At 49.5% G+C, this 25,660-nt stretch overlaps 3 protein-coding genes across 3 annotated transcripts; 2 read left to right on the top strand and 1 right to left on the bottom strand.

The window, feature by feature from the left end:
- Nucleotides 1-2,415: 2,415 nt before the first annotated feature.
- Nucleotides 2,416-2,982, bottom strand: LOC136537129 (uncharacterized). The gene has a single exon (XM_066529200.1). The coding sequence runs from the start codon at nucleotides 2,980-2,982 to the stop codon at nucleotides 2,416-2,418; it is 567 nt and encodes a 188-aa protein (XP_066385297.1).
- Nucleotides 2,983-17,263: 14,281 nt separating this feature from the next.
- LOC136537130 (uncharacterized) lies at nucleotides 17,264-17,926 on the top strand. The gene has a single exon (XM_066529201.1). The coding sequence runs from the start codon at nucleotides 17,264-17,266 to the stop codon at nucleotides 17,924-17,926; it is 663 nt and encodes a 220-aa protein (XP_066385298.1).
- A 1,538-nt stretch (nucleotides 17,927-19,464) lies between these two features.
- Nucleotides 19,465-20,115, top strand: LOC136537131 (uncharacterized). The gene has a single exon (XM_066529202.1). The coding sequence runs from the start codon at nucleotides 19,465-19,467 to the stop codon at nucleotides 20,113-20,115; it is 651 nt and encodes a 216-aa protein (XP_066385299.1).
- The last annotated feature ends 5,545 nt before the right edge of the window (nucleotides 20,116-25,660 follow it).

Below are 25,660 nucleotides of genomic sequence, written 5' to 3' on the forward strand. Positions count from 1 at the left end.
CTCCTATGCCGGCAAATGGGTTTGCCAAGCGTAGAACTGGCATCCTTCACACCTGCAGATGACCTCCTCTACATCTCGTAGCGTGGTGGGCCAGTAAAAACCTTAGCGAAAGGCTTTTTCGACCAGCGACCTTGGGGCCACGTGATGTCCACAAATCTCAGCATGGACCTTGAGAAGGAGTTGCTTCCCCTGGTTGGTGGGGATGCACTTCATGAGCACCCCTGATGGACTTCATTTGTAGAGCTCGTCACCAAGCGCGACGAAGGTCTTGGCACATTGAGCGATCCATCAAGCTTTAGTCCTTTCAGGTGGGAGAAACTCCTTGAGGAGATATGCGAGTAGCAGGGCTCGCTAGTTGGTTTGATCGAGTGCCAATACAACAGTGTTGGCGGGTGATGTTGTCATGGAGGTACTAGGATCAGAGCCCCTAAGCATTGGCTTGGCGTCAGGGTAGGAGCCCCTAGGTGCCAGTTGGGCGTTGGGGTGTGTCTGGACTGGACCTTCCAGGATGCGGGAGAACGGCTGGTGGACATCATTGATGAAGACCCCGCTTGGGGATGGATTCCGCCTGGTGGCCAATTTTGCAAGAATATCGACGACATCATTGTCCTTTTAGGGGATGTGATGCAACTCGATCCTCTAGAATTTGGCCTTGAGCTTGTGCACCTCATGGTAGTATACTGCCATGAGGGGGCTTTTACAGGAGGACTCCTTCATGACCTGATCAATGACTAGCTCTGAGTTGCCACGAACGTAGAGTCACATAGCACCAAGCTCGATGGTGATGCATAGTCCGTTGATGAGGGCCTCATACTCTGTGGTATTGTTTGAGGCTAAAAAGTGGAGGCGGATGGCATAGCGGAGCCTACTCCCATTTGGGGAGGTCAGAACCACTCTAGCCCCCAAGCCGGGTGCTATTACGGACCCATCGAAATACATTGTCCAGTACTCGTGGGTGACGTCCGGGGTCGGTAGCTGCACCTCTGTCCATTCAGCGATGAAATTCGTGAGAGCCTAAGATTTAATGATGGTATGGGGGATGTACCTCATGTTGTGGCCCATGAGTTCGAGTGCCCACTTAGAGATCTGTCCCGCGGCGTCGTAGTTGCAGATGATGTCCTCGAGCGAGTATGATGTGACGACTGTGACATCATGGTCGGTGAAGTAGTGCAGGAGCTTCCGAGTTGCCATCAGCATGGCATATAGGAGTTTCTGCACCTAGGGGTACCAGACCTTAGGGTCGGTGAGTTCTTCATCGATGAAGTATATGGGCCACTGGAGCTTAAGTTGGTGTCTCAGCTCCTCCCTTTCGACGACCAGCATGGTGTTTACCACATGGTTGCTAGCCATGATGTAGAGGAGAAGGGGTTCTCCCTGTTCAGGAGTGATGAGGATCAGGTCTGACGTCAGGGACGCTTTGAGGCTCTCTAGGGCCTACTGAGCTTCCTCAGTCCAAACGAAAGTGTTTGTCTTTTTGAGGAGCTTGTAGAGTGGCATCCCCTGTTCACCGAGCTAGGAGATGAATTGACTTAGGGTAGCCAGACAACCGGTGAGCCTTTGCATGCCCTTGATGTTGTGTATGGGACCCATGTTGGAGATGGCCATGATTTTTTGGGGGTTGGCCTCGATGCCATGCTCGGACACAATGTATCCTAGCAACTTCCCCTTCGAAACATCAAAAACATATTTTTTGGGATTCCGCCTGATGTTGAACCTTCAGAGGTTCATGAACATTATGGCCAAGTTTGTGATCAAGTCGCAAGCTTGAGTTGTTTTGACCACTATGTCATCAACATAGACGGCGATCGTTGGTCTTGGCCGCTCTGCTTGATCAGGCTGATCGAGCGGGTTAATTTGGTCGGCGAAGCATTGCTGCATGCACCTTTGGTAGGTGGTACCAACGTTCTTCATGCCGAATGGCATGGTTATATAGCAGTACAAACCATATGGGGGGATGAACGAGGTTGCAAGCTGATCAAACTCTTTCATCACGATCTGGTGATAGCTCGAGTAGGCATCTAGAAAGGAGAGGATCTCGTAACCCGAGGTGGAGTCGACTATCTGGTCTATGCATGGCAGAGGAAAGTGATCCTTTGGACATGCTTTGTTGATGCTAGTATAATCAATGCACATTCTCCACTTCCCGGTCTTCTTTTTAACAAGAACGGGATTGGCAAGCCATTCGGAGTGGAATACCTCTCTAATGAATCCGGCTGCCAGGAGTTTGGCAATCTCATCGCCTATGGCCCTGTGCCTCTCATCGTCGAAGTGACATAGGCACTGCTTGGTGGACTTCAAGCCCGGGATGAGGCGCAGTGCGTGCTCAACGACCTCCCGTGGTATGCTCGGTATGTCACAAGGTTGCCATGCGAAGACATCATGACTGTCGCATAGGAAGTCAACGAGCTCGCATTCCTATTTGGTCGAGAGTTGGGTCCCAATCTGAACTGTCTTGGTTGGGTCAGTGGGGTCATTACCCACCACCTTCGTTTCCTCGAGTGAATGGAAGGCCATCAAGAAGGTTAGTTTGTTGCAGTCTAGGACTGCCGGGATCGACGATTCCTCGAGCCGCGGGAGTTTGAATGAGTTGACGACCGTAGTGGTGAGCTCGTAGTGCTCGCGGTTGCACATGAAGGTATGTGAAAAGGCGCTGCTCATGGTGATGACGTCGTTCGGTCCCAGCATCTTCAGCTTGAGGTAGGTGTAGTTGGGGATTGCCATAAATTTTGCGTAGTATGGCCGCCCCAAGATGGCGTGGTAGGACCCTGGAAAGTCCACCACTTCGAAGGTGAGGACCTCCAAGCGGTAGTTGGCCTGGTTGTCGAACATGATGGCCAGGTCGATTTGCCCAAGCGGGTATGCCTGTGCTCTCGAGATCACCCTGTGGAAGGGAGAGCCTGCCAGGCGGAGCTTCGACTGGGGGATGCGCATGGCATTGAGGGTGTTGATGTAGAGGATGTTGAGGTCACTGCCTCCATCCATCAGCACCTTGGTGAGGCACTTCTTGCGGACGATGGGGTCGACGACGAGCGGGTAGCGTCCCGGTCTCACGATGTGGGAGGGATGGTCCCTCTAATCGAAGGTGATCGAAGATTCTGACTAGCTAAGGAAGGAAGGGACGGTCGTCTCAGCGATGCATGCCTCCCTATAGCGTATCTTGCGCTGGCGCTTGGACCAGATGGTGTCGGATCCATCGAAGATCATGATGCATTCGTCAGTGTCGAGGAAATAGTCTCCGTCCTTGCCCACCACGCCTCCTTTCTTAGCTGTCACTTCTTTGTCATCCCCTTCTTTTAGCCCACTGGCCTATCATAGGAAACGTTTGAGGAGCTCGCAGTCCTTATAGACATGTTTGATGGGGTAGGCGTGGTTGGTGCATGAACTATCCATGAGCTTGTTGAAGTGGTCAGGCAGTCCCTGTTGGGGCTACTTGCCCATGCGATCAGTCGCGGCGACCAATGTGGTGTTGTCCGATCAGCGCCGATCCTTTTTGTTCTCAGTCTATGCGCTTGGCCTTGCCTTTGTCCCAACCCCCATTGAAGACTGCTCTGACCGCTTCCTCACCGGAGGCATGGTTAGTGTAGACGTCGAGTAGGTCACAGGTGGTACAGGGCTTTAGGCATCCAAGCTTGTGGATCAGGGACTTGTAGGTCGTCCCAGAGAGGAATGCACTGATGATGTCCGCGTTGACGACATCAGAGAGGGAGTTGCATCATTGGGAGAACCTATGGATGTAATCCCGTAGGGACTCGTTGGGCTCCTTCTGGCAACTCTTGAGGTCCTAGGAGTTTCCAGGGTGGACATACGTCCCCTAGAAGTTCCTGACGAAGACCCTCTTGAGGTCTGCCTAGTCGCGGATGCTGTCGTGCAGGAGGAATTCAAGCCATGCTCGAACATGTTCCCCCATATAGATGGGGAGATACTAAATGATGAAATAGTCATCATCCACCCCTCCGGCTCGGTAGGCGAGCTAGAAATCTTTGAGCCAAATATCGGGGTTTGTCTCCCCGGTGTACTTAGTGATGTTGGTGGGCGGTCAGAAATGCTGTGCGAACGCTGCTCCCCGGATATGCCGATCAAAGGTCCGTGGTCCTGGGCCCTTAGGGCTGGGACTCCGGTTGTTCGGTCGGCGACCGTGCCTAGGGCGCGTTTCACTGCTCCCCTCGATGGTTCAGGCAAGATCCGTGTTGCTTGCTCTTACCATGGCCCGGTGGATGTCATCATCATGTTGGGCCTGAAGCCGGTTGCTGACGACGTTGTGAGCATCCTGGTGTGGACCGGGCCGCTCGTGTACCGACGGTCGGTGTGGGGCAGGCGCTAGGTTAGACCGTGGCACAGTTGCTGCCTCCCGAGCCACGCCTGGCGGCTGTAGCGGCGAGCGAATGGAGTGATCTGTCTGGCGCATCCCTGCTCCCCTGGTGGGGAGAGAGGGCGCGTGTTGGAGTCGTGATGCGGAGCTTTTGGCCTATTGAATGGTGGCGGCTTCTACTAGAACCTAGAGATTCTGGTAGACCACTCGCTCCTAGGGTTTGACGGGCTCGGGAACGCCGCGCAGAAGCATTGCTGCTGTAGCGATGTTCTAGCTAGCCTGAGTGAACTGTGGGAGATTGTTCCCCTCGTTCATGATGTCATGTTGGACCTCACGGGCGTGACCCCGAGCACCACTCGTCGGGTTATGCACATGGGGCGCAATGTGCTGCACTGAGCTTGCTGGTGCAGGCGGCGGCTGGTTCTGCCTCCGTTGTCATAGTTCCTCGGCATGCCCTTGTGCAAACATGATGGCCCCTGCATGTGGGTCTAGAGGGGTGTGAGTTTGCGTAGACTCTGCAATGACCAGCGGCTGTCCTAGAACATCCACAATAGTGCACTCCCAGGACAAACGGTGGCTAGGCACCATGTCACCGATGCTGGAGCCGTCGCTCTCACCCTCGTCATTCGAGAGTTCATGGAAAGTGGTAGGATCAAAGCTCGCCATTCCCATGAATTTGGATGTGAGGGGGAAGGTGGCAGCGTCCCTCGGAGCCCCTGGGCGCACGCGTCCGTGGGAGACGCAAGGCCATAGGGGAACTGATCGTACGATGTCCACGATGCGGTCAATACAGTCCCTCCGGATAATCGGCGGGAGGTAGTAAATAGAGAGTAAATTATAGTATGCATATTACTCACAACGGGGTTTGAGCAGAGAGTTTGCTCGGAATAAAGTGCAGATGTTGCGTCGTCGAAGCCATGTGTCCTAGAGTCGATGGAGGGTGCCCCTCCGACGGGTGCCGAAACGCGTGCCTCCTCACAGAGGTGTAGTACGTCGAGCCGGTTGGCGACGAAGTTCAGGCTTCCAAGGAGGAAGGCATAGGATGGCTCAAAGACGGGTGGAACCCACATCCCAACAGGTGGGAGCCCAAGAAACTCCAGTGAGCCGAAGCAAATCATATCACTTGAGCCCGCCATGGCAAAGGTTGTGGAAAAGTGGGTCATCCGATGACCAAAAAGTGTTGAACGTACAACGTCTTCCCCACGGACAGTGTCAATTGTCGGTGCAGAAAGTGACCAACAAGTAAATATTTGTAGTTTTGCCGTACGTTGTGATCGGAGGTGGCCTAGCACTCAATGAGACATGGTTTATACTGGTTCAGGCAATATGCCCTATGTCCAGTTTGAGTCGATTGGTGACTTTATTCCTAAGCCCAGGTGCTCGAAGTTTACAGTGGGGTTACAAACAAGAAGGAGAAACATGGGGGGTACAAGAGGTCCGATCGGACTCCGGTCGGAAGGGCCGAGAGCGACAAGAGCTCCGCTATGAGCTAAGTGTTCAAGTGTGTGCTTGTGGTACGAACCTGGCGGTTCTATGGTTGTGTGCTAGTGAACTTGGTCGATCTAATGAATCTGGAATCACTTGAATATTGGGAGAGTGCACATCCCCTTTTATAGATGAAGGGGATGGCCTTACATGTGAGAGGGAGAGAGTACGTATGCTTCTAAGCCTTGTTGCCCACACCGACGGGTACAGGATGATGGTAGGCGCCCACAACACTATTGGATGTCGGATGCATGTGGGAGGTTCTGTTGTTTTGTTTGGGTATGGCAAATGTCGGTACCTGCTATATTATCGATAGCCAGAGGCATGTGAGGAGTTTCACCATGTTTACTCGGTACAGTAAATACCGGCACCCACAACACTATCGATGCCTAGAGGCACATGGGGGGAGCCTTACCGTATGGGAGTTAATGGCGCCCACAATACTGTAGGAAAAATGTCGGCGCCTACAACACTATTTGTGATAGGGAGGTTGTAGAGTACTATTTCTATAGGTGTACATGGTACAGTCCCCAGTATCGTGGTTTGACTTTGCGCTCTGCCTTGCTTTCTCCGTTCGTTCCCTGGTCCTTTCCGAGCTGGCGTCCCCGGTCGGTTGGTCCTAGTCAGTTTTGATCGTGCCAGTCAGAGACGAGCAGTGAGCAGGGTTTTTGTTTAACCCAGTTGGAGACATGGGGTTGGAGTCAGAAGTAGCGTTTTGGCAAGGCCTTCTAGTCGGAGAGGCCATCCGGAGGCGGCTAGAGACCGAAGTGAGCCCTCCAGTCGGAGAGGTGGGCCAGAGTTAGAAAACGGGCGTCGCTCCTCCTCGGCCAAACCTTCTAGCTGGTGATAGGATCGCCCTTCTGGCCTGCTATTTAGATACTTGGGCCGGCCCAAGAGTTGCGCGCTGTCTGCTTGGGCCGAGCCCTTGTTTTGGGAAGCCAATCCACGAGGGACCCCGGGTTTATGAACCCGACACAAGTGATGAAGCAAATGAAGATCATGGCATGATGATGATGCCATGGTGATGATCAAGTGCTTGGACTTGAAAAGAAGAAAGAGAAAAATAAAAGTCTCAAGGCAAAGGTATAAATGGTAGGAGCCATTTTATTTTGGTGATCGAGACACTTAGTGAATGTGATCACATTTAGGATCGATAGCCGTACTATTAAGAGGGGTGAAACTCGTATCAAAATGTGGTTATCAAAGTGCCACTGGATGCTCTAACTCATTGCATATGCATTTAGAATCTAGTGGAGTGCTAACACCCTTGAAAATATTTGTGAAAATATGCTAACACATGTGCACAAGGTGATACACTTGGTGGTTGGCACATTTGAGCAAGGGTGAAGAAGATAGAGTTGAAAAGGAGTTAGTCACGCTGGTCACGCAGTGATCGGATGTTGGGGTCCTACGTCCGATTAGTGAAAATAGTGAAGACACTGGCGTCGGTCTTTGACTGAATGCTGGGTCACTTAGTGACCGGACGCTGATGGGGTGTGTCCAGTCCAGCTTATGTGGCAGCACACGGTGAAGAGGGTGACTGACCGGACGCGTTCGATCATGAAAAATTGTCTTTGGATACTTACTGGAAACGATCGGACGCTGAGGTCCTACGTCCGGTCACTTCGAAGCAGCGCGTCCGGTCACTACTTAAATGTACTGATGATCGTTGAGATCGGGCGATCATTGTTTGAAGCCGAAGACACGTGACAAGCATCGGGCGACCGGACGCTGGGGTCCTGCATCCGGTCGATCTGACCAAAGCGTCCGGTCACCCCGTGTTCAGTGCAGTGAGGAGCCCAACGGCTCTATTCGTGGGGGCTCTCTATTTATGCCCCATGGCTAGTTAAAGCTCACTTGCTTGGCCATTTACATTGACATAGCAACCTTGTGAGCTTAGCCAAAGCCCTCCCACTCATCTCCATCATTGATTTATCATCTTTGTGAGATTGAGAGAGAATCTAAGTGCATTGCTTGAGTGTTTGCATCTAGAGGCACTTGGTGTTCGTGTTTCGCTGCGGGATTCGCTTGTTACTCTTGGTGGTTGCCACCACCTAGATGGCTTGGAGCAGCGAGGATCGTCGAGCGGAGGTTGGTGATTGTCTCCGGCTCCAATCATGGTGATTGTGAGGGGTTCTTGACCTTTCCCCGGTGGAGAGCCAAAAGGTACTCTAGTGAATTGCTCGTGGTTTGTGTGATCCTCATCTTGTGTTGGTTGTGCGGCACCCTATTGATGGTTTGGCGTATGATGCCAATTAGCGCGTGAACCTCAAAGTGAGTGAATCGCCACAACGAGCACTAGCTTGCCGGCAAGCAAGTGAACCTCGGTAAAAAATCTTTGTGTCATCATTTGATTCCGAGGTGATTGGTCTTCATTGGTATTCATTCTTGTGATTGATTGGCTCCTTCGTCGACACGACGGTATAACCATCTTGCTCACTCTCTTTACATTACCGCAAACTAGTTGTCAAGCTCTTTAGTGTAGCTAGTTGTGAGAGCTTGTTAGTTTGGTTAGTGTGGCTCTTTAGTTAGCATTTGAGAGCGCACTAACTTAGTATAGTGACATAGCCATTGTGTGGATAAAAACTATATAAACTAGAATTGTGGTAGGTGGCTTGCATTTTTAGTATGCTAGCGTAACACTTGTTTCGTCTCATAATTGTCTAACCAGTTTGTTAAGTGTTGTTGTAAAAAATTTTAATAGGCTATTCACCCCCCTCTTGTCATTAGAACCTTTCAACACTAGACCTAAACCTAGAGCAAGCGCTAATACAGTGTCTAACTAGCCCAAACACTTCACAAACCAGCTATACTGATCACGTAATCTTTAATTAAGCACTTGGGGGTGGCTAGAGCACTTGGGAGAGTGTCTTAACACTCCGATATCTTCAATACACCCCAAGTGCTTAATTAACACTCCGATATCTTCAAATGAGACAGCCATGGGGTATATGTACAACCCCAACTCCAAATATAGCCGTTGGCAATGCACAACACAGCGCCTCTGCGCATGCACCGAAGAGATCCGTGAGTGCCACGTCGACTAGCGGTTGGAGATGACCATTGGAGGTCTGTCAGTCCGGTATGATCTCTGCTGGTACACTGGAGAGGTCCGGTGCCTTTATGTCCCTCCAAACTCGTTGAGAGCCTCTCTGGTTCACACTCCTCCCGGTGGGTCCACCAGACATACCCGGTGCCATGTTTCTCCCATTTCTTCGGTGCACATCAGAAGTTAAGGTGTCGCCTGTTTCTCAGCCCAGTAGTAGCTGTTGTAGGTGATCTCCAGTGCATTCATCAGTGGTTGCACCAGACATATCCGGTGCTTGAATTTAGCCTGTAGTGAGTTTGCTCCTTTGTGTCTTCTCGTCCGAGCTTTGATCACTTGGTGTCTTGGACTTCTTGCTGATGATCTAAGGTCTTCAAAGAGTCTTGTAATGTCTTGCTTGAGGTCCTAATTATCTAGATCATCACATTGCCTAAATCGAAGTCTATCTCACACCCATTTGAACTATTCCTTATGTACTAGCAAACAATATTAGTACAAATGGTCATGTTGTTCATCAAACACTAAAATCCAACATAATAGCCCATTGGATCCATTTTCTTACAAAAAAAAAATCTACATGTAATTAAATTCAAATTGCATAACAATCTAGCAAATCAAATAATCAGGCACTAAAGTGTTGTTAGAGAGCGAGAAAGAGGGTTGGGGTTTAGAGAGGAAAGCTCCATTCTTGCTTGATCCAAATAGTTACAATGCTCCTAATTTATAGTCCCTATAGGACTTGCACTACAAGAAAACTTTAAGAAGAGTCCTTATAGATTTGGACTATTCTTTTACAAGCAAAACTAATTTATTCGCTAATAAATGTAAATCCTATTTTCCTAGGCAATTTTCTATTTATTTTGCTATTTTATTCGGCCTTTCCTTTTTTATTCTGGATCTTCTCGATATGGTGAGATTGTGGGTCGGTGGTGGCCCACCCCTGGTCGCTCGCCCTCCATATCGTGTGAGGGGAGGCACTGGCGGCAGGCATGGTGGGGTCTCAGGCTTTTCCTGGCCTATTTGGTAGAGATCCGGATTAGACGTGTGACACCCGACGATAACCGATTTTTTTTTTTTTGTGGTATTGATGAGTTTGGTGTCTGAGTATGTTAGTGGTGCACGCTAGCTGGTTCATCAACAAATCAAATAATTCTGCATCCGTGGACTGTATAGAGCTATATATCCACTCGACGGTTCTGGTGGTGGTACGTACAGCTGTATGTACGTGGTGCTCGGTGGTGTGTCGAAATTCTCGCAGAATCTGAAAACATGCGGTAAAGTTAAATGTGCCCCTTAAGGATATGTGCTCTTAGCACCCGATTCACATTGATATATATGTGCGCACAGTTCTAAATGCGAATTCAATGGTGTAGATGCTAAGAGCACATAACTTAAAAGGAAAAAAAAATCGCCTCCGAAACCATGCATGGGCGGGACCTCTCTAGGACGAAAGAACCCGCACCGCACACTGTAGGCCCTGCACTCTACACTACGTACTGTTCTTCTTGAGGCTTGTACGCTAGTGCACGCGTGCAACAGTAACAAAGTAGTATAGGAACGAAAATCATCGTGGGAAGAAATAATGCTGTACGTATTAGCGAGGAGAGAAACGAGATGAATCGTGGTATCGTACGTGAAAGCTAGTGCATATATCGTGGGGGAAACAAGTTGCGTTCCTCGAACAGAAGCAGCCGCCACGTTGCCCCGAAAACTCTCCCGATCAGATTCCTCCAAAAACGGATTCTCGTGCTTCTCCTCGTATATTTTCCGCCTTCCCAGCTGTTCCTCCTCGACTTCTCCGGCTTCTCGTCATAAACCGGAGAATGAAATATATACTCAAGGCTTCCGGCTTCTCCCTGGACAAAAAAAAGAGGTTTTTATCTATGTACCATTAAAAAAATTTACAATTACGCACAAGCCATTAAAAAGTTGAGCTCCCACGAGTATTATTCTGAACTTATTTGCTCTTCAAGTCATTCAGTTTGTTTTTTTTATTTAACGGTGTCAAATCGACAGGTGAAATGATCATTTTACCATACAATGGAGTCCGTTTGTCAGCCACCCAAACTTTCTTTCTCCCTCTTCTATTTCCTGTGCACACGAAGGGCCGAGGGAGCTCTACGCTGCGGCCGGGTTCTCCGCCCTCGTTGCCGTCCCGAGTGCTCGAGGTGGTGCGGCCGTAGGCTTGAACGCCAGCTTGACGAGGTCACAGACGGTGGGGTTGGCTCCCGGCTTTGCGTGGCGGCGAGCCTCAACGGTGCAGGATGCCAAGGCCGAGGTTGATGGAGACGTGGAGACACCGATGCCCAGAGTGATGAGCCCCGGCTCGCGTCCCCTCAACTGGGGATCGCGCGACACGGTGAGCACGAACACGACGACCTCTCGTCGCGTTGGTCTACGGAGACCGAGCTGACCTCAGCGACGGTAGAGAAGTGCCACCCGGACGCCTCGATGGTGGCGCTGACAGGCTAGGGCGCCCGGCCTTGAGCAGCGCCTACTTGTCATTGGCCGCCACGTCCTTGTACCCAGAGATGGTGACCACTTGCTCACCGTCACAGGCCATGTCGTCGCAGCCCCCCTCCTCCATTACGTACGGCCGTACGGGTAGGTGAAGGGGACCGTGATGCCTTGGAAGGAGGGGGTGAATTAGACAACTTAAAAATTTACTTCTAAACTATGGTATCTTTTTCTAACCCTAGCAAAACCTATGCAAAAGATAAACTATCTAAATGTGTAACTCCGATTTTGCTAGTGTATTGCTATCTCTACCGCAAAAGAAGTACTGTAATCAATGTAAATGCGGAAGCTAAAGAGCAAGGTAGAGATATGCAAACTCTCGTCGACGACTCTGGTATTTTTACCGAGGTATCGAGAAGCACGCAAGCTTCCCCCTAGTCCTCGTTGGAGCCCCTCACAAGAAATCCCTCACAAGGGCCAAGCTCCTGGTCGGGTAACTCCGTGGATAGCCTCGGGCCTTTTCCACACGCAAGTGGGTCTCCGACGTGTCTTTCGGCAAGCCTCTCCCGGAAGCTCCCCGCCGTCTTCACTATCAATGGTGGCGGCCTTGTTCCCTCCGGTACATGATGGCGGCCACACCACAAACGCGGTTGGTGTGATCTCGCAAGACTTCCGATGTACAACAATGGTGCGCACAAGCACCGAGTGGTAAGAGGTATGCAAACCTTACTAAATACTAGGCCTAAACCTAGAGCAAGTGCATAAGCGGTGGTCTAATCAATCTAAGCACTTCGCAAAGCACCTACGCTAATCACCTAATAAATCACTAAGCACTATGCAAGTGGAGATCACTAAAATGGTGTATCAACACCCTTGGTATGTTTCCTCAGCTCCACGCTTCTCAAATAGCCGGTTGGGGGTCGATTTATAAACCCCACTGAGAAAGTAGCCATTGGGGACGAAATCTCGCTTTTCTGCTACTGACCGGACACTGATCACGTCCTGACCAAACGTGTCCGGTCGTCCTGACCATTAGAGCTGTGATCAACTGATCGTACGCTGCCAGCGTCCGGTCACATGCCACCGAACGCGTTTGGTCGCAATTTCGCCACTATAGAACCTCTCTGTACTCGATCGGATGCTGCTGTCTTGCGTCCGATCGATATGCCGCCAGTGTCCAGTCAGTACTAAATGTGTTGCCTGAATGATGAACAGTGCCATCGGTGCGTCCGGTCGATTTCAGTACTCAGCGTCTGGTCGCTGCTGTTGACGCCTGCTATTGCCGAGCCTTTAGATCGGAGCGTCCGGTCACTTTCCTCCAGCGTCTGGTCATCTCTATGAGCTCGTTTCTTTGCGATCTTGTGTATGGCTTGGTTTCTATCTTAGTGCTTGGACTTTGCTTGATATCTTGGGTCTTCTCTTATGCTCCTAAGGTCTTGCTTAAGGTGTTGATCATCGGATCATCACGTCTCCTTCGTTCAAGTCACGTCTTGCACCTTATTGAACTACAAAACAATCACTTGCAAATTCATTAGCCCAACTTGGTTGTGTTGATCATCAAACACCAAAATCCAAAGTAAATAGGCATAGGGTCCATTTTCCTTACAATCTTCCCCTTTTTGATGATTGATGACAACACGACCAAGGCAAGCAAATAATAGAATTTTGAAATTAAAAACTATCTACTTACTAGGATGCAATGCAAGGGGCAAGATTATATGGTTCTAAAAGATACTACTTGTAAAACTAAAGAATACCACATTAAAAACTTATCTTGCCCTTGCAAAACGTCTCCATGTGGCATTATGGATTTAAGCCTTGCTTCCTACAAATTCTTCACATTACATAGGCTAATCCATAATCCACTATCCTCCCTTTCTCGGACCATTACCACTTGTAGACATCACTTGTAGACCATTACCACTTGTAAATGACATAGCTTTTGGTCCTACAAATTAATGCTTGCCTTTGGTCCTCTAAATTCTCCCCCTTTAGAATCAAACACCAAAAAGGAAGACATTAGTAGCACAAGGGCGGGTCAAACTTTGTGATCCTAAAATAGATCACAAAATTTGACTCTCACATTATATAGATTAAGCTTCCTCTAAATATATGCATACATATGGTAGAAGGCAAAGCATATGCATAATTGGCAAATTATTGCACAAGGGAATTTAATCTATATAATGCATGCAAAAAGCATGTAAATATCAAAATAAAATCAATATGATGATATCGGTTTAGAAATACCACATGTGGAAACCAATTTGAATTCTACCACTTGCAATAGATGGTGGATATTTGAAGTATGATGCTTAACTCTGGGGGACTCCATTTTCCTTGCAATGAGACTACTACACACATGATAAGCTTGAAAAGGTGTTAGTCTCAAGGTATCCAACTTGTAGAGTAACCTCTCCCTAAATTTGTGCACACAAGTATCGAATACTTGTAAGAAACATGCACATTGATTTTAGAATAAAAAATACAACTTGAAAGATGACATCACATAAATGTGAGTCATTTTTGAAGGCGATATTCGGGAGAGATTATCTATAGTTTGGATTTTGGCACATATTAGATGAACAATTGAAAGACAAGCTATGTGCCATGGTCCTAAATAATTTTAAACCATGTAGAATTGCTCCAAGGAATAAGAATGAAACCGAGCAAGCCTACCATAAGATATACCTAGTGTATGCATGACAAAATATATAAGCATACAAATACAACCTAGGCAGGAAGAGTAACTAGATGCTTAAGGATACCAATTTGTAAGAAAATACCACTTGTAGGAAATGCAAATTGATACTACTTTAAGGAAATTGAATCTAGTTACCTAACATGGGAAGGGGAATTTGGGTCCATAGTATTCACTAACCCACTTGGTAATGATTTTGTCCATCATGATGCACCGCATGAAATGCATCCATACTTTGTCAAGTCTCCAAATTCCCCGAAGTCCAACGGACTTCTCACTTCCTATGGGGGGTATGACCCCGGATACCCACGGCAGACCACATGGGCTGCGCCTCTAGGGGCGGCCCAGCCCACAAGATGAATCCTTGCAAGGCACGGCTCTGCTCGGCGTCTCCCGCAAGACATCTAGAGGATATCCTAAAGATACTACGAGATCTGTTAGGATATGTATGATCCCTAGATTCTTGTAATTAGATATTACTTTCTGGTTATCTCCTAGATCTAACTGACTTGTAACCCTGCTCCCCAGACTATATAAGGAGGGTAGGGACCCCCCTCCAAACTCACATAATATCAGACGATAGACAATACAAACCAATAGACCACAGGAGTAGGGTATTATGTTATACTGATGGCCTGAACCTGTCTAACTTGTGTGTCTCTGTTGCCTTCTTGTTCTTGATCTTATGCTCCTCTGTCAATCAATCTACCTTCATGGGATACCCTTAGGAGGACTGCCGATGATATTCTATCGACAGTTGGTGCGTTAGGTAGGGGTTGTGCGTGCTATTTTCCTTGTCGAACAAGATGGTTTTTTCATAGGCTCTTTGTCCCTCCCACAGCCTGGCTAGATCTTCACGGTCGGATCAATCTCGTGGATCATCAATGCTGATGGAGTTGGAGAGCTCCTCGAGCCGGTGCAGATCGATTCTGCGCTGATCACCCCCGCACCTGGGACTATAGATCTGATCTCGGAACCACTTCTGAGGTCGCCTTTGTCAACAACCCGCTGACTGCTTCCTCGCTACTAGAGGAGGCAGATCAACAGCAACGATCTGATTGCATCCATCGATCAGTTGGTCACAAGCTCGCCGATTGCCTCTCCATCACCGAATTGGCTCTGGACACCCTTGTTTAGCACCGACCACCCACCAATCTAGACCTCTCGGAGGCTGCTCAGAAGACTCTAGGAGTTATGGCTCAGCCCTTTGGGCTCGCCAACTCTGCTGCCATTTTCCAAGATGCCCTAAGGGGCAAATTTGCTGACCAGGTGGGAGACGCTCATCCTTTCGCCGACCAGTTTGCCGACTAGCCTCCGCCGGCCGTCAACATGCTCCATATCAGCCGACACCCAGGGGTGTCCCTCCACACCATCCTAGAGGAGAGTCCAGACTCTGAGTCCCAAGACTCCACAAAGACCCTCACCAAAACCTCAGCTGAATAATTTCCTCTCCCTCCTCTCTAGGGGGCACGATCTTCAATGTCAGCGTCGATAGCCCCCTCAGAATGGCAAGATCGAGGAGGAACGCGCCGCTCGTGAGAACTGGAACATCAACCGTGCACAATGCCGAGCAAACGAGCACACCCTCATGATGGTCGAGCAGCAGCTCGACTCGTAAGGGAGGACACTCCAGCACAACCTTGATGAAGAGTTTCTCCACGTTGATGGCCACGATGTTTTTAGGACTCCGAGCGCCTATCTAGCAGTAGCCACCAACGAGATCACCCGCCTCCCACAGATGCCCGAGCTCACCAAGGTCGCTGCAATGCTTAAAGCAGCGCACTGTCAGGTCAATGAGATCCACCAGAATCAGAGACCCTCTTACTCCACCACTTTGATCCGCCGATCAGTTGCCACAAGGACCGACCACCGCCAAAGTCGCTTCACCGACCAACACCGTGACGACAGGTAGCCCCCCAAGGTGGAGCTAGGGACAATCGCACCGAACATCACCGCCAACATGACTAGGAGGTCGACCATGATGTCTGGGTGCATCTCAACAATCATCGAGATGCACGACGGCGCATCGACGAACGCTGATTCGGTCGCCATGAAGATGAAATCCGCCACCGTCAGGAGTACAAACAAGAGTACGATAACCTAGACTCAACTGTCAAACCACTCGCTGGTGGCAATACCACTGACGACGGCGTTGACAACTCCAAGGGGCCTCCGACATTTACAAGGACACTTCGAACACTTCAGTGGCCCCGTGGTTTCAAGATCACTTGGGTCGAGCCCTATGAAGGAAGAATAAACCCGACACAGTGGCTACAGGCTTATGCCACTACTGCCCACACCACCGGAGGAGACTCTAATGCCATGGCAAACTATCTTCCTATCATGCTACCGCCTGCCGCCATGAGCTGGTTTAGCAGCCTTGCCCCAGACTCCATCGGATTCTGGGAGGATTTGAAAAAAGTCTTCACCGATAACTACATGGCCACGTGCACTTAGCCAGGCACCAAGCACGACCTAAACCGCATCGACCAGAAGCTATCTGAGCTCCTCCGCAGCTACATCTGACGCTTTTTTGAGATGAGGAACTCTATCCCCAACATCACAGAAGCTGAGGTCATCACTGTCTTCATCCGAGGACTCCACCACCATGAGCTACGCTCCAAGTTCAACCACAAGCCACCTACTGGGATCGGTGAGATGATCACAACCACCAACTAGTACGCCGATGCCAAGGAGGCCGAGGTGCGCTTCAATGAGGATGCGGGCACCCAACGACCAACACGCCGGTATGATGACTGCCCCGCCGACCGATGCCACAGCGACTGCCGTTTCGACGACCATAGTTATCCTTATAACAGCGGCCGAGATCAGCAAGAAGGGCCCAAGTCTGGCCAAAATCACCACCGTCGGCCAGACCACATCATCGCTACCATCAACGAACCTCATGCCAAGTGCAACTATGATGAGCAGTATAGGAAGATCCTCGACGGCCCATGCCTGCTCCACAAGAATGCCAAGCACAAAATGAAGGACTACCTCGGGTTGGCGAAGGAATTCTAGAACAAAAAGCTAGACGATGATGCCAATGGCGGAGCCAGAGGTCGCCGACCACCTGGGGGCAATGGCAATGCCTTCTAGGACCACGACAAGGTGGTCTCCACCATCTTCGGGGGCCTTGCCTCCACTGAAAGCAGAAGGGAACGGAAGCTCGCCGCACGGCGAGTGCTCAACATCACCGTAGAGGACGCTATCGCCAACCCCAGCTATCACCCATGGTCTGAGGTTCCCATCACCTTCAGCAGGGATGACCAGTGGGCAGACATTCCCTACACAGGGCGCTTCTCCCTTGTCCTCTACGCAACCGTCCAAAAGGTGTTTGTTCAGAAAAGTGCTCATCGATGGTGGGAGCGCTCTGAACCTCCTCTTCGTAGGAGCCCTAAAGGAGCTGGGCCTCAGATTAGCAGATCTAACGCCCTCTAATTCCTCTTTTTGGGGTGTGGTACCTGGTAGGGCCTCCGAACTGCTTAGAGAGATCACACTACCAGTACAGTTTGGCACGACGAGCAACTACCGCGTCAAGCACATTTACTTCTACGTCGCTGATTTCAACACCGCTTACCACGCCATACTTGGTCAGCTAGCTTTGGCCAAGTTCATGGCTATACCACACTATACGTACTTGGTGCTGAAGATGCCTTCGCCTGTAGGAGTTCTGGCCCTATGGGCTAACCTCTCCATTGCCTACGCCTGCGAGACAGAGAGTCTCGCTCTCGCCGAAGCTACCGACCTCTTCATCCAGATGGCCAGCATGGTCGCCAATGCCAAAACGCTACCTACCGACATGGAGATACCAGAGCTAGAACCTCCCCGTGCTTCCGCCAAGTCCAAGGAAGTGAAGGCGGTCGGCCTCGGGCTCAACGACTCCTCCAAGACCATGAAGATTGGGGCTCACCTTGACCCCAAATAGGAAAGCGCGCTCATCTCCTTCTTACATGCCAACACCAATGTGTTTGCTTGGAAACCTATAGAGGTGCTAGGGGTACCGCGAGAGAAGATCGAGCACTCCTTGAATGTCTTGCCGACCACCAAACCGATCAAGCAGAAACTTCGCCGATTCACGCCAGACAAGGAGGCTATTAGGGTAGAAATAAAATGGCTCTTAGCTGTCGGATTTATAAAAGAAGTGTATCATCCTGATTGGTTAACGAACCCTGTTCTTGTTCGAAAAAAGAATAAAGAATGGAGAATGTGTGTTGATTATACTGATCTTAACAAACACTGCCCTAAAGACCCCTTCGGTTTGCCTCAGATAGACGAGGTTGTCGACTCCATCGCTGGCTGCGAATTACTCTCTTTCCTTGACTGTTACTCTAGTATCACCAGATCTCTCTCAAGAAAGAAGATCAGATCAAGACATCGTTCATCACGCCTTTCGGCACGTATTGCTATACCACCATGTCATTCAGACTCAAGAACACCAGGGCGACTTATCAATGGGCTATCCTGATGTGCCTCGATCAATAGATCAGCCACAACGTCGAAGCTTACATCGACGATGTGGTCATCAAGTCCAAGACCACCAATAATCTTATCGCCGACCTCGAAGAAACATTTGCCAACCTAAAAAGATACCGATGGAAGCTGAACCCTTCAAAGTGCATCTTTGGAGTTCCATCCGGTATACTCCTAGGCTACATTATCAGCGCACGAGGCATAGAACCCAATCTCGATAAGATCTCTGCCATCACCAAGATGAAACGACCAACATGCGTCAAGGATATACAGAAGCTTACTAGCTACATGGCAGCATTAAGCCGCTTCATATCGCGCCTCGGCGAAAAAGGTTTACCTTTCTTCAAACTCCTCAAGGCCTCCGAGCACTTTACCTAGTCGAAAGAGGCAGACGCATCTTTTGAGCAGCTTAAGTTGTTCCTTACAAAGCCTCCAATCATGACGGCGCCACGGTCCGACGAGACTCTCCTGATCTACATCGTCGCTACCTCTCGTGTCGTCAGCACAGCAATTGTGGTCGAACGCGAGGAGGCCAGACACGTCTATAAGGTGCAACATCTGGTATACTTCATCAGCGAGGTTCTTAATGTGCCCAAGACTCATTATCCTTAGGTCTAGAAGTTGTTATACGCCGTCCTAATTACGTCACGCAAACTCCACCACTACTTTGAGTATTACAAGATCGCCGTGGTCACCGAGTTCCCTCTAGGGGACATCCTCTGCAACAAAGAGGCCAACGGCTGTATCATCAAGTGGGCTATCAAGCTTGGCACTTACTCCATTGAATTTAGAAGTAGGCCTATGATCAAGTCTCAGGCACTCGCTGATTTCGTCGCTGAGTGGACCGAGATCTACGAGCCCATTGCTACTACATGCCCTAAGCACTGGGTGATGTACTTCGACGGTGCCCTCAACATCAACGGTGCTAGTGCGGGCATTCTATTCATCACGCCGACCAAGGATAAGCTCCGATACGTCCTCTGGATATAATTCATGGTCTCCAACAATGCCGCCGAATATGAAGCATGTCTCCACGGACTCCGTATAGCTGTTGAGCTCAGCGTCAAACGCCTTATGGTATATGGGGACTCCGTGCTGGTCATCAACCAGCTTAACAAAGATTGGTCTTGTGCCAATGATAAGATGAACGCTTATTGCACCGAAATCAGGAAGTTTGAAGGGAAGTTCTACGGTATCAAGTACCACCACATGGTATGTGACCAAAATCAGATCATCGATTACTTGTCCAAGTTGGGCTCCTCTCGTGCCATGGTTCCGCCTGGGGTCTTCGTCCAAGATCTTGTGGCGCCATCCATTAAAGAAGAAAAAGAAATTCAGGAAGTCCCACCCACCGAGCAGCTGGTGCTTATGGTACCTTTGTTGGCCGCCGATTGGAGGGAACAATTCATCAAGTACCTCTCTAGCATCGAAGTACCAGCCGATAAAATTGAAACCGAACGCCTAATTCGTCGGAGCAAACATTACGTGCTGGTAAATGGCAACTTGATGAGGAAAAGTGCCAAGGAAGGGATTTTGCAAAAATGCATCACCCAAGAAGATGGAGTGAAGTTACTCCTCGAAATTCACTCTGGTTCCTACGGCAACCATGCGGCTTTGAGAACACTAGTTAGCAAAGCCTTCTGAGCAGGCTTTTACTAGCCCACCACCATCTCTGATGCAGAAGACCTCGTCCGACGTTGTGAAGGATGCCAATTTTTCGCCAAACAAATACACGTACCGGCACAAGAGTTGCAGACCATTCCAACCTCCTAGCCTTTTGCATGCTGGGGACTGGACATGATTGGTCCTTTTAAGCCAGCACCAGAAGGTTTCCAGTATGTATATGTCGCCATTGATAAGTTCTCCAAGTGGATTGAGTATAAACCTCTCATCTCTGCTACTACAAAGAAAGCAGTCGAGCTCTTCGAAGACATCATCCATAGATTTGGTCTCCCGAATAGCATCATCACCGACCTCGGAACTACATTCACTGGCCATCACTTTTGGGATTTCTATGAAGACCGTTGTATCTCCATCAAATACGTCTCCGTTGCCCATCCTAGAGCCAACGGTCAGGTCAAACGGGCGAACGGTATGATACTGGATGCCCTCAAAAAGAGATTATTTCAGAAAGACAATAAACATCCAGGCAGATGGCTGAAAGAGCTACCAGCTATAGTCTGGGGATTACGTACTCAAGCTAGTTGTAGCACCGGCGTGTCTCCATACTTCTTGGTCTATGGCTCAGAAGCCATACTTCCATCGGATATAGCATTCCGAGCACCTAGGGTGGAAAATTTTGATGAAGAACAAGCCTCAGCTGTTCGGACAGAGGACGTTGATAGGGCCGAGGAGGAACGCCTAATCACTTGTGTTCGCACAGCCAAGTATCTAGAAGGCTTGTAAAGGTACTACAACCGCAACATCAAAGGTCGTTCATTTGCTGTCGGCGACCTTGTCCTTCGCAGAAAGTAGAAAACTAAAGGTATGCACAAACTCTCCTCCCCCTGGGAAGGACCTTACGTCGTCAAAGACGTTACCCGACCAGGGTCTTATTGCCTATGTGACTTAGATGGAATCGATGTTCCTAACTCCTGGCATATCGAGCACCTCATATGTTTCTATCCTTGAAACGCCTCAGATATGTACTCTCCACTTTATGATGAATAAAGTTTTGATTTCCATAATTTTCTCCATTTTTCTCCACTATGGTTTAAATCTCCACTTACAATCACCAGGTTTTTATGCCACTTCATGACAAGCTCCACCAACGTTGTCGCCGACCACATTTCTCCAAATCTCCAATTCACCGAACGTATTCTCCAATTCGCCGAACGTATTCTCCAATTCGCTGAACACGTAATCTCCAATTCGCTAAACGTATTCTCCAATTCGCCGAACACGTAATCTCCAATTCGCCAAACACGTAATCTCCAATTTGTCGAACGTATTCTCCAATTCGCCGAACACGTAATCTCCAATTCACCGAACACGTATTCTCCAATTCGCCGAACACGCTTTCTCCCATTCGCCGAATACGTTCTCTCTGAACCATCACAAAACGTTTCTCCAAAACACCAAACATTTTGCTCCAAATTTTCAAGATATTTCGCCGATCAGCGAGCAGCATACGTTCTTTTTTGATTTCTTTGGAGAAAACTCGGTCTCTGATCTCTCCCCACACGTGTCACGGGCTCCACGCTCTACGCTATGGGTGGTTGGTTGCGGTTCCTTGGTCATGCCTATGCCTCCTACATGTGCACAGGCTCTGCGCTAGACATTACAAACTATGGGCTAGCCAAGGCCAAGATCTCAGCAAAGAACTAATTGCTCAGACACTATTAAGATTATGTGTATCTCCAAGTTATTTCGACAACCGCCGAGCAGCCCATGTTTCGCTCTCTTCTCCATGGAGAAGACCCAGTTTCCGATCTCTCCCTACACGTGCCACGGGCTCTGCGCTCTGTGTTATGGGTGGTCGGCTATGGTTCCTTGGTTACGCTTATTCTTCCTAGATGTGCACGGGCTTCGCGCTCGACGTTATGGACTATGGGCTAGCCGAGGCCATGGGGGGTCAGTAGCAAAACAACTGCTTGGACGCTACTACGTATAATTGCGCTATGGTTCAAACTATAAAGATTTTTTCACTAAAATACACGCAAACTGCATACACATGCACCTAAAATCATTTATCATATTCGTAAGTGTTTTTATGCTTTCACGCATTCTAACTACACTATACAGAAATTATAGATGATGTCTGCTGAGCAGATCATTGTGCTCCATCATTGTTGTCAGTCTCACCAAACAGGTCTATATTGCCAGCTAGATTCTTCGCTACGTTCTCCACCTCATCCTCCAGCTGTTGGGTCTCTACATCGCTCAGTCCTTCGGTGAAACCACCCCCTATCGACTAAAAATCGAGGGTTGGGTAATGAGACCGAACCACCACAAGGACATGAGTAGCGATGGTCATGATGGCGTCACGGTTGAAGCTCTTAAAGTTCTCCCATGCTGCCTTGCACCTCTGGATGATGGTGTCTGAACATTGCCGCCTACCGTCGAGCTGAGTAGCCGTCTCTAGGTCGACACAGTCAAGCACTAGCTTAATTACGGCAACTACAGCGTCGAAGTTCTCCTTTTGAGTCTTGGCCACCTGCACCAGCATGTCGAACTGCGCCTTGGCTTTATGACGACTCATGCCAGAAAACTACTTCAATAGTAACTCCAACCAGTAGGTATTCACCTTTTAGCTCCTTGGCCGATTTGTCTGCTCGCTCTGACTCTTTCGCTTTCTCCTATCGGATTTGCTCAACAGTCTGGTGTAGCTGGCCGAGCTCCGCATCTTGCTCTGCAAGCAAAACAGTTATCACCAAAATTATGGTTGTTCAATAATTACAAAGTACATTCGCCAATATAGCATACTGGACTTCTGCTCGAATACATTTTGAGCTGTTCGCATTTCTTATCCAACTGCTTGGAGACATTCTTCAGTTGCTCGGACATAGTGGCTAGCTGCTTAGATTTTTTCTGCAACTACTCGGATGTAGTCGCCAACTTTTTGGATAGGACTCCCCTATGATGTTCTAGGTCCCACGAGTTGGACTCTGCAAGGTCTCGCTCGCGCTGGTCTCTCTGGATGTTCTTCTCTGAGAGGTTCATTGCCTCCCTGAGTTTCTTGTTCTCCTCAGCGAGGGGCTCCATCCTGTTTATTAGTTGGTGCCGATGCTCGGCAGTCCGGGTTATCCCCTATAGATGTACAGTGCTAATGATGAACTTCGATCTCCAATAACATGTACGAGCATTTCAGTTGCAGTACTCACCTCGATTTGCTTCATTACTCCGGCGATGGCGGTTTTCAATCTCTTCATCTCCCTAGTGGTGTTTTCCTCCTCAATGACCACCACCTCATCGCCATGTTTGTGGATAATCCAGACGGACTGCAGTTGAGGTTTGGCGCGTTCGATCTCCTCCACCTCGTCCTCTTCCGCCGTGGCTTGAGGCACTGTTGGGGGCTCTGAGGACGGACAGTAGGTCCGACCATCCCTGGCAACACTTTAGGCGGTAGCATTTGCTCCTTGGTCATCATCGGATTTGCTTCCTTGGGCTTTGGCGCGTCGCCAACAACTGTAGCTTCCGCTCCCGAAGGCCTGACGATTCCCGCCGTTGCCTCGAGCATTGTCGCCGAGGCATCTATTGTTTGCGCTAATGTTTCGCTGCTGCCAAGACCACCGACAAAGGTGGTTGACCTTTCCTCCGGCTGCCGGGCGCTCGAGGACTCTGGGATGAGAGCATCCGGTGTTGCCCCCACCATGGGTTCAGGCCTCGGTGTTGCACTGCGTCAGATCAGCTCATCAGTAGCCAAGGAATTTAAGAAACCATAGGGGTACTCAAAGACAAAGATACTTATGGTTTGGTCTGCCGGTTCAATTTCTTGAACTGGCGGTGCCTGCCCGAACCCCCATGCGTAGCTATTTTTTCAACTCCAGTGTTCTGGGAGGAAGGTTCCTGCTCCTCTGCAACAGACCTCTATTTTGTTTGATGCTCTAGGATCCTCTCCGCACGCCGCTCTGGGTTCACCTCCCCTTGTTGCTCGGGGACTCCGGTCGTTTGCACTACCGGGGCTTCCATCGTCTGCTGTGTGGGGATCTCCCTCGTTCGCTACTCGGGGATTTCTTTGTCTCCCCTGGATCGATCTTCCGCACCAGCGCTGTGTGGGGGCTCCTTTGTGCTCGGTAGACTAGCTGCCAAAAATTCATCATCATCGGACCAGTTGAACAATGCGGTCCTCCACGGTCGAGTGGTCTGATCATCGCCAAGCGAGATGCCACCTAGTTTGAGGGAAGCGACACCTACCATCTTTCTTTTCTTCTGAGTTGGTTCATCTTCCGCTACCCTCTTCCCCTGGATTTTCTCCAAAACTAGGGACGGACTCTCTGATGAGATGCTTACCACCTCTTCTGCGGGCTGTGGCGGTGGCCGGGTGTCTACCCCTTTCGGCCATTCACTCCTCGTCATGCCCAAGAAGTAGACCGCCCTCTCCTGTGAATGGATCTTCACATAGGTGAATTAGTTTAGATGGTCGAAAACGATGAAAGATAAAAAGCAGTACAAATGTAAACCTGAGATGTTTACCTGAGGTGGTAGATTCTTGCAGTTAAAGGGTTTTGAATACCCTGACATCTTGAATGAGGCAAACGGAGCGAATAGCTCTACAACCCGCTCCTCCACAACATCTCTCGACAGCATCTTCGGCCTCTCCTGGGTACCGTCAGTTTCTCCCTTGAATTCAAAGGAGGGGTGGGCTCTCTCCTTGCAGGGTTGAACGCGGCGAGCTATGAAGCTCAATGCTACCAATCCGCCGTTAGTCTTCACATCATGAATTATGCTAAGGAGCTCTTTTACTTGTTCCATATCAGTGCTTCTTGGCATCTCCGACCAGCTCCTCTGGTTTTCTGGAATGTGATCGGTATCGCAATAGATGGCCAGATGGCTCTGCCTCATGTAAAACCACCGAGTGTTCTAGTTTTTTAGTGATGTGTTGAGCAGCACAGTAAGGTACTCCCCTGCCATCCTGTCGTGCAGCTGAAGGTACACTCCACTGACCACCTTGGAACTACTGCCGCCTCTCTTCTTTAGCCAGAATAGGTAGCGAAAGAGGTTGAAGTGGGGGAGGATTCCAAGGTATGCTTCATAGAAATGGATGAAGATAGAGATGTGTAAAATGGTATTTGGGTGGAGATTGCATAAACTGACCACCCAAAGCTCCATCAGATCCCTAAGGAATGGGTGAACAGGAAATCCCAACCCACGCCAGAAGTAATCCTCAAATACCACCACTTCGTTGGTATGAGGTGTTGGGAAGGGCTCACCGAGGGCCGGCCGCCATCCGACGCTGGCGCGGTTAGGAAGAACACCGGCTTCCACCAATCTGTTTAGCTCCACTTCTCCCGTACACGATGGCACCCACTCTTCGTCATGCTGGGCTTCGGTTCCCGCTTTCTTCGGGCTCGTTTTCTTCGATTTGGCATTTCCCTTCTTCGGCGCCATCCCTTAGATTCGATTAGGGTTTGGCGGCGGAGGCTACTGTGGATGCGAATCTAGAAATGCGAGAGCTTTGGAGGAAGACGAAGTGGCAAAGGTGGGAGCGCGGGGTGCGGTAGTGCTGTTATAAAAGCACTTTCCCCAC

The sequence above is a fragment of the Miscanthus floridulus genome, chromosome 2, assembly GCF_019320115.1.
Source record: "Miscanthus floridulus cultivar M001 chromosome 2, ASM1932011v1, whole genome shotgun sequence".
NCBI lineage: Eukaryota > Viridiplantae > Streptophyta > Magnoliopsida > Poales > Poaceae > Miscanthus > Miscanthus floridulus.